The sequence below is a fragment of the Lacerta agilis genome, chromosome 2, assembly GCF_009819535.1.
Source record: "Lacerta agilis isolate rLacAgi1 chromosome 2, rLacAgi1.pri, whole genome shotgun sequence".
NCBI classification, from domain to species: domain Eukaryota; kingdom Metazoa; phylum Chordata; class Lepidosauria; order Squamata; family Lacertidae; genus Lacerta; species Lacerta agilis.
The window spans coordinates 101,680,122-101,689,050 of NC_046313.1; the positions used below are offsets into that span (position 1 = coordinate 101,680,122).

The window sequence follows — 8,929 nt, forward strand, 5'->3', positions numbered from 1 at the left end:
GTTGCAATTAAAGCAGATTGAAGCATGTGTCACCCTAGAGCAACAAATCCGGATTTAAGAAACAAAACAGGATTTATTTATTTTGGCGGTTTGGATTAGCGATGGGGTAATGCATTGAAAAGTGTGGGATGAAAAAAATGAATGACGGGGAGACATCTAAGTACCACACAAACAATTCAGGAAGAACACAGGACTATTGCAGCCTACACAGATGTTTAGAACGCTTGCAGAAGTCTTAATTTTCTTCAACCGAATCTATCACGGTTTTAACTTTCTGTATGTTTTCAATTGTGGTTGCAAATTTTTCAGAGATAATTTTATTGCTTTACCTTTTTGGTAAATCACTTTAAGGTTCCCCCCCTACAATCAAGTGGTATATAACTTTTACAAGATTGATTAATCCATCAAATGCTCACTGTCATATAACCACCATGCAAACAAATCACAATGAATGCTTGATAAACACATTGCCCAGAGGGACCCTTTGTTATATTCTGCAACACAATGACCCTTCCTGCACTCCAGGCCAAGCAACATCCTAGAGTTTAGGAGTTCCAAAATCTTTTCTCTTCAATTTCCACCCCAAAATGCCCATGGTTCCTTGCTGCAATCACAGCCGCCACACAAGCAGCGGTACAGGGGCGCTTGTTTTCTTACTCACCAGTAGCATTCCAGCATTCCTGGAAAAAAGAAACAAGAGAGAAAGAAAAGTTCAGTGGGGTAAAGTGGAATCAGTATCTCTCCCCTGCAATCCTAAGGCAGGAGCATATTTGCCGGAAGCAAAGCAGACAGGCAGGGTCCACAAATGTTTGCTAGTCCAAGCAAGCTGAGAGGTAAAGAAAGTACAGTGGAACCTCAGTTTTCAAGCGTCTCAGAAGCCAAATGCTGAAAACCCGGAAGTAATTGCTTCCGTTTTTGAACGCGCCTCAGAAATCGAATGGCTTCCGAGGCGCGTTTCTCAATTTTCTCAATTGAAATTGCCGACAGCCCTTTGCGCCTCGGTTGTCGAACGTTTCAGAAGTCGAACGGTCTTTCAGAACGGATTACGTTCAATAACCGAGGTTCCACTGTAGTTCTTCACACAACATGCATTTCATTTATGAAGATCCCACCGGTCTGGTTCACGCAATTACACTAAGCCACAATATATGACTATCAGTAACCTTGTGAATGTGCTGGCGCCCAGTGAGATAGCACTTTTTTAATGAAACAATATGTCCTTTGAAATGTTTTGGGGGAAGGGGGGGCTATTGTTTTGTTTTGTTTGTATTCTTGTTTTTATTATGTACTTTGTGTTTTTATTTTGTATTTTTATGCTGTGAACCACCCTGAGACCTTCAGGTGCAGGGTGGTATAAAATTTTATAAACAAAACAAAACTCACTTTGCCACTGCTATTCCCCAGCAGGGCTACCAACTTGAATAAAAGGGGGGGCAGGTAAACCCTACCCTGCAGAACTGATCACACACCATTTGAATGGAAATGCCCATCAATTTGGGGGTGGCCCTCTTAAATATTTTATGGGGGGGCAAAGGGACCTCGGCCCCTTAAGAGTTGGCTCCTAAGCTCCCCAGGTGCTTTAGTTCAGCAACGAAGCCAAGACACTTCACCCCCCAAAAAATTCTGGGAAGTGTAGTTTTCTTCTCATGGAGCTACAGTTCCCAGCATTTGTGGGGAGGGGTGCTTTAAATGTGTGCGCAGCCTAGGCCTCCGGTGTTTCAATGCCTCGCTAAAGCTCTGCCTAGCAAAAGCATTTTACTGCCTGAACTGGAACAGCAAATGGCCCCCTCCTCCTATGAAAGTCAAGGTGTGGCATACCCAAGGTATTTTGGCACCTGAGGCAAAAATGAGCATTAAAAAAAAAACACAACCCAGTGCCTCTCATAATTTGCTGCCTTTTGTGATCCTCAAGAGCCGCTGCCTGAGGCAGTTGCCTCACTCTGCTTAAGGGTAGAGCCGGCCTTGAAAAAAACGACGAGTCTACTAGTTCACCCACCCACCCAATCCTATCTTAAGTCACTTGTGGCTTGGAAGGCAGGGTGGAATAAGCCACGATTTTAACACTTCTGTCTAGTCACCCACAAGTGATCATTATCACAGGAAAGTGACAATTTACAAGCTGCTTCCGCTTCCATCTTCGACTCTCACATATTTGATTCTCACCGAGGAGGGATACTTATCATGCCCCGACAGATGTGGTTTTCTCCATATGTATGAGGCTGATCTCTCTCACACTAGATCTCTATTTATCTATCTATCCACACACAACACACACACACACACACACAAAGTTTGGTGGGGGAGAGAGGGATCTCTGATTGTGTAACATCTCACACCTCAGCGATAATAAATCACTGGCAAATAGGCGGTCATGCGCTACCGCTGAAATTTTACTCAATCAGATATGTGCCCCTGCGGATGAGAGGGGGGTGCCGTGGGTTTAAATTGAAATGTACTCAGAGCTCCATTCCGGCACCTCTCAGGTGAGTGCCATTGCCATTGTAAGAGAACAATGGAGGTGTTTGTGACAAGTTCTGGCACCTCTTTTTCTAGAAAAATAGCACTGTATACCCCCCTCTTCCTGAATCATCTGTGAGGCTGCTATTTAGTCCTATAGCAGGCCCAAACCAAGAGGCCACTGTTAACTACAGGGATACTGGCATACGGAGGCAGTGGGGGGGGGAACAATCCGGTAGGAAAACAAACGATGGATAAGAAAACAGGGGTAGGCAACCTAAGGCCCAGGGGCTGGATGCGGCCCAATCGCCTTCTCAATCCAGCCCGCGGATGGTTCAGGAATCAGCGTGTTTTTACATGAGTAGAATGTGTGCTTTTATTTAAAATGCATCTCTGGGTTATTTGTGGGACATAGGAATTTGTTCATTATTTTTTTTTCAAAATATAGTCCGGACCACCACTTGGTCTGAGGAACGGTGGACTGGCCCACGGCTCAAAAAGGTTGCTGACCCCTGGGTTAAAACTGTCCCAATTAGAACTGATGACTGTCGCATGTTAAGGGCACATGAGAAGGGTGACTGCTCCACATCACTGGAAAGGGAAACATAAGGAATGAGCCATTTCCTTGTCACAAAAGTTTGTGAGAAGGAGGGAGACATGTACTCTCGATCTGCATAATCCCTAGTCTACCATAATGTGAAACGCTGATCACATTCGCTTGAGTGAGTGCATTAAGACATTTAAGGAATGTTTTAGCAGGTGGGTTCCCCCCCCCCATATTTTTATAAGGCATGGGGTTTGTGGGTGGTATTCAACTAAGATTTAGACGCACTGAAATTAACGAGCATGACTAAGTTAGGTCCATTCATTTTAATGACTCTACTCTGATTGATATGTGTTTAATAATAATAATAATAATAACAATAATTTTTTAATACCCCGCCCATCTGGCTGGGTTTCCCCATCCACTCTGGGTGGCTTCCAACAGAACATTAAAATGCAATAATCTAATTCCCTTAAAGCCATCTAAGTTGATGGCCATCAGCTCTTCACATCTTGTAGGAAGGAGTTTATTAGCTTCACCATGCGCCGTGTGAAGAAATACTTCCTTTTGTCTCTTCTGAATCTTCCTTTTCTGAAACTTTTTCCGTGCTACAATATCCTTTTTGAGGTGAGGCAACCAGAACGGTACACGAGTTGGCAGCATTGCGATATCGGCAGTTTTATTTTCAGTCCCTTTCCTAACAACCCCTAGCACTGGCATTCACTTTTATCGCACCAGCTGCACACGTTTATCTTAGCAATATGGGAATCGCTAAGGCTGCATTACACACATTTAAAGCTCATGAATTCCCCTAAAGAATCCTAGGAACTGTAGTTTGTTAAGGGTGCTGCTAACTGTAGCTCTTTGAGGGGTAAACTACAGTTCCTGCAATTATTTATGGAGGGGAGGGGAACCAATGCACTTTGTAGCTCGGTCGGTAGAGCATGAAGCTCTTAATTCGAGCCCCACGTTGGGCAAAAAAAATCCTGCATTGCAGGGGGTTGGACTAGATGGCCCTCGCGGTCCTTTCTAACTCGACAATTCTGGGATTCTGTGAAATATAAGGGCTGGTAGCCAACTAACAGCTCATCCACACTTTGCTTGTCCCACATCCAGTAATCACAGGTCCGAGAGGTTTTCTGCTTGTTCTGTGCTTTCTAGGCAGATTTTTGTTTGCCATGCAGTTTTCCCCAGGAAAACATGCTCTTTACTGCTGAACTGGAACAAACAGCAATCCATAGAAAGCCCCATTGTCGTTTGGACCGATTCAGCAATAAACTGAGGGTTTTCTCAGGGGAAAGCAGCGGGCCAAGCACAAGTGTGGAAAAGCCCTAAGTTTTACTCAAAGTAGACCCACTGACATTAGTTAACACCTATCATAAAGAAAGAATGTAAGGATCTATACATCCAGTTGTTAACAGCTGCAAGGATGTTAATGGCTCAAAAGTGGAAAGGAATGGCTTAACAAGTTCGGGATTTGGCTATAATGGCAAAAACCAACTAAGAGCAAGAATTGCAAGCATAGCTGTCAACTTTCCCTTTTTTGCGGGAAATTCCCTTTTTCCAGCGCCATTTCCCAATGCAAAAAAAGGAGACTGACAACTCTGACAAGTGAATGTAGAAATAAATTATGGGGTAACTGGTTGTCCCCTATATGACCCCCCCCCCATCATAAACTAACTGCTTCCCATGGAAAAAAAATACAAGGAGGTCTGGAGCGTTTCTTAGGAGAATTTTATGTTAAGACGTATTTTCTTGCAGAATATTATGATCCGGAGCCATTTTATTTCCTATGGCAGATTTGTTGATTTTCCTGAACAACTGTCAGATTATTACATAAATTTGAAAAATAAAAGTACCATAAAGGAAAGAAAGAAATCGACGTTACGTCCATTGATTTGAACTGTGAGGGCAACTTAGCTGAATACACCCTGTTGTGTGTACAACAGGGGGGGAAAGAGAAAAAACCAACCAGAGAGCCAAAGAGCAGGGCGAGTGTCAGATTCTTCTGAGAGTCCTCCGCTGTAGGGTCCCTATCCTGCACTTCCACCACGGACAGCCCTCACTTCAGTTGCTCTGCGGGGCACTGCAACCCTGCCTTGCTGTCATAATCGTTAACGGACTATGAACCACATTCCTGACAATACTTAAGCGCACTGCCTCTTTTCCAGTTCCCTGACTGAACACATTTGCAGGTATATCGTACCACAGCATTATCTCTCCTCATGCTTCCCCCAAACCCCCAAAGACAGCCATATAAAAGAAGCAGAGGAAGCTAGAAGGGCATTTTCCTGTCACCTGCATTAAAACAACAAACAAGAAAGCAGCCCGGGCAACTCTTGGCTTCAAGGGAGCGCAAGAAACAGCCTGGCACTCAGAAGGGTGCCCAGCTTTCTTCCATGTCCCTCTTTCCCATCAACTGATAAAGGTTCAGCGCTCAAATTTTGGGGTTGCCCTGCGTCTTAAATTGCCAGCACTGCACGAGGTCTGCAACGTCCACTGCCCGCCCCTTGCCCCCAAAACAATATCATTGCGCCCGTAAAAGTAAAAACATGCTTACGAAGTTGGTGAGGAGCTGCGGGCGGGTAGGAGGCAGGTGATTTCGGGGTGCAGCATGCAAGAGGCTCAGCAGGAAGGCGGTGGGCAGCAGCAGCAGGGCACTCAGCGTGGTCCTCCCCATGGAGTGCCGGGCTGGAGCTCAGCTAGGCCGGAACATGGCTGTTGTTAAACAGTCGAAGAGTCAGATCTCAGCACACCTAGGCCAGGCAGCCGCAGGCAAGTCTCCACCCCTCGGTCTCTCCGTTCCCTGCTCTGCCTTGCCCCAACCTAACCAGTCTGGCCTGCCTGCATTCCTCGGCTGCTGCTGCTACTGCAGCTGCAGCTGTTCCAGCAGCTGCTGGGTGTTGTTGTTAGGACAGCCTGCGAAACCCGCAACTCAGAGGGGTTCCGTTTCCCCTTCTGCCCCCATGCCTTTGCAGGGTTCTCTGAGAGGAGGAACACAGCCCAGCTCAGCTTAATCATTTCTAGCCCTTGGTAAGGGGTTAAAGGGCAACCTGGACATGGGCGTAACCAGGGGTAGCAGGGAGGGGCAGCTGCCCCCAAGCAATGAAAATACATAGCAAACTGAGGTTCTGCCCCCCCCACCTACAACAAAAGGCCACACACCCCCTAACAAAAATCCTGGCTATGCCCATGAACCAGGACCTATGAATCCACCGAGAGGACTCTCCCTGTCACATGTAAACTCTTACAGCGCTAAAGCCCACCCTACACTCCAGGCTCATGCCGAGGAGCAAAGCTTCATTCATTCCTTACAACAGCCCTGCAGAGTATGCCACTCTTTGTTTTATGGAAGTGAGGATGAGGGGATGCTAGGTGGGTGCTGCCCACTGTATCCTGCTGCTTGTAAAGTAGAGCTTCCCAAACTTTCCATGTTGGTGACACACTTTTTAGACGTGCAGCATTGCGCGACACGATAATTCAGCTTTACTGACAAACCAGAGGTATAAACTAACCCTTTTCTAGCCCTGTGAGGAGCGTGGGAAGCGTTCGTGCGACACTCCTGCACACTGCACACACGACACGACACACTGATGTGTCAAGCACACAGTTTGGAAAGTTTTGTGGTAAAGTGTCATGTGGGGTCTGAATGTCCCTGCCTAATGCTTAGATCTAGGAACCTGTCCCCTCTGCTGCCCAGTTCTATTATTTCTTGGTCATTTATACAGATGAGTGAATCTTGTCAATTTTGGCTCTTTCACCTTCTCATTCCCCCCCCCCCCCGTCTTTAATTCACCTATTTGTGGCCTGTGAAGATGGAAACCAATCCCTAGGACTTTTTTTTTTTCCAGCTGGAACTCACCGGAATTCAGTTCCGGCACCTTTAAAGTGGGTGCCATTGCCTGAGGCTGAGTTCCAGTGCTTCTAGAAAAATAGCACTGCCATTCCCCCTTTGGGCAAAACAAGAAACTGAGGCAAAATAAGAACTGCCGCCTTGCCTCTGCCACATTACCTCTGCCAAAGCCTCCCTTGCCTGGGTTCCACATTGCTGTTCACAAAGCAGCAGCAGTAGCAGTGAGTTCCAGCGAGCTCTTGAGAGTCCTTGCACAATGCCCGAGATCTCGTGAGATTTGGCGAGATCTGACTGGAACCCATTGCTGCAGCTTTGCAGGCACTGTGGCACAACCCAGGTAAGGGATCTGCCCATTGCCGTGGGGGAATAGCTCAAGATAAAGATAAAGGACCCCTGGATGGTTAAGTCCGGTCAAAGGTGACTATGGGGTTGCGGCGCTCATCTCGCTTTCAGGCCGAGGGAGCCGCCGTTTGTCCACAGACAGCTTTCCAGGTCATGTGGCCAGCATGACTAAACCACTTCTGCCACAACATGACACCGTGACAGAAAACCAGAGCGCACGGAAATGCCGTTTACCTTCCCGCCGCAGCAGTAGCGTGCTTTCGAACTGCTAGGTTGACAGGAGCTGGGACAGAGCAACGAGAGCTCAGCCCGTCACATGGATTCGAACTGCCGACCTTCCAATCAGCCAGCCCAAGAGGCTCAGTGGTTTAGACCACAGCGCCACCTGGGTCCCTTGTCGTGGGGGGGAATAAGGGAAAGGGAGTGTTCCTGTGTTGCCTAGGTGGTTAGCAACACTCTCAACTTCTCAGGATCTCTGCGACATGAGATAAAGAGATAAAGATAAAGAGTGTCACCTGGTTGCAATGCAAGGACCCTGCAAGATCAGGAACAGCTGGGCTGCTTGTGTTGCCTTGCTTCTTCTGCAACTGAGAACCGGCGCAAAGAAGCAGTCCTGAAGTTCGTTGGTAGTTTCCAGTTCTCTTATCTGCATGGAGGTTTGAAACACAGATCAATCAGAGAGCCATCAGCATCGCACACATATGAAAAGTTTTGACTGGAGGAAGTTACTGTTGTTCTCGAAGGGGACATTGCTTATATTGAAGGACAGGCACCCAATGTTTACTTTGGGAATTCAGGGACATAAAAACTTTACTTCTTAAAAAAAAAAGTGTGCTATACAGTGGTACCTTGGGTTAAGAACTTAATTTGTTCTGGAGGTCCGTTCTTAACCTGAAACTGTTCTTAACCTGAGGTATACCACAAACAACAAATAACCCGCCCCAGTTAAATTACAGACTTTTGTCATGCTCTGTATTGAAGTGTCACTGGATTACCCTAAGGTCACAGCACATTTTCCCATGGGTGGATTCCTGCCACAGTCTGAACCATTTATGTACTCAACCAACATTCGAAGTTGAGTTTCCCCCAGTAGCGAAACAGAGTAGGGTTTCCAAAAATGGATGCCTGTGTCCAGTGCCGGATCTACGTATAAGTTAAACAAGCTATAATTTAGGGCCCCACTCTCTTGCGCCCCCCAAAAAAAAATTAAAAGAAAAGAAAACTGGATGTGCATTTCCAAAATATAAGATAAAAAAACAAATAAAATAAAACCTACATACAGCAACAGTGTTTTGTGTTGTGTAGGCTCCTATGATGTAAGTGATGGACCCCGCCTGCTAGCCTGCTCCCTAAAATATCACTGGTTTGCTCATTTCTAGATATAGGGTGCCTACATTCTGCATGTGCAAATGGCTTAGATATCTATTAGGTCCATAAGTTACCATATTGCATATATTCAACACAAAAAAGCAGTGACGATTTGTTGTTGACAAAGGACAGCTGGACATATAAAGGGCCCCATTACCTTCAGTAGCTTAGGGCCTCATCAAACCTAAATCCGGCCCTGCCTGTGTCAATGTGCACAAGCAGGCACATGTGTGGAATATTGCTCTCCCGCAGCAGCACCACAAGCCTGGCCAGCACTATATACCAAGGAGAGCCCCACAGAGTGACCTGCAACTACAACCCCCAATATTATTGACCATTGGCCATCCTGGCATGGGAGCTGGGTG

The 8,929-nt window shown here is 46.4% G+C and overlaps 1 protein-coding gene across 1 annotated transcript in view; it reads right to left on the reverse strand.

Moving 5' to 3' along the window:
• IL17RE (interleukin 17 receptor E) overlaps nucleotides 1–5,977 on the reverse strand; it is a 30,841-nt gene extending 24,864 nt beyond the window's left edge. The window contains exons 1-2 of the mRNA XM_033141406.1: nucleotides 5,562–5,977; nucleotides 662–680 (exon numbers count right to left, since the gene is read on the reverse strand). Coding sequence (XP_032997297.1) covers nucleotides 662–680; nucleotides 5,562–5,681 — 139 coding nt within the window. The 5' untranslated portion in view covers nucleotides 5,682–5,977. The remainder of the gene's footprint in view (nucleotides 1–661; nucleotides 681–5,561) is intronic.
• Nucleotides 5,978–8,929: the final 2,952 nt, after the last annotated feature.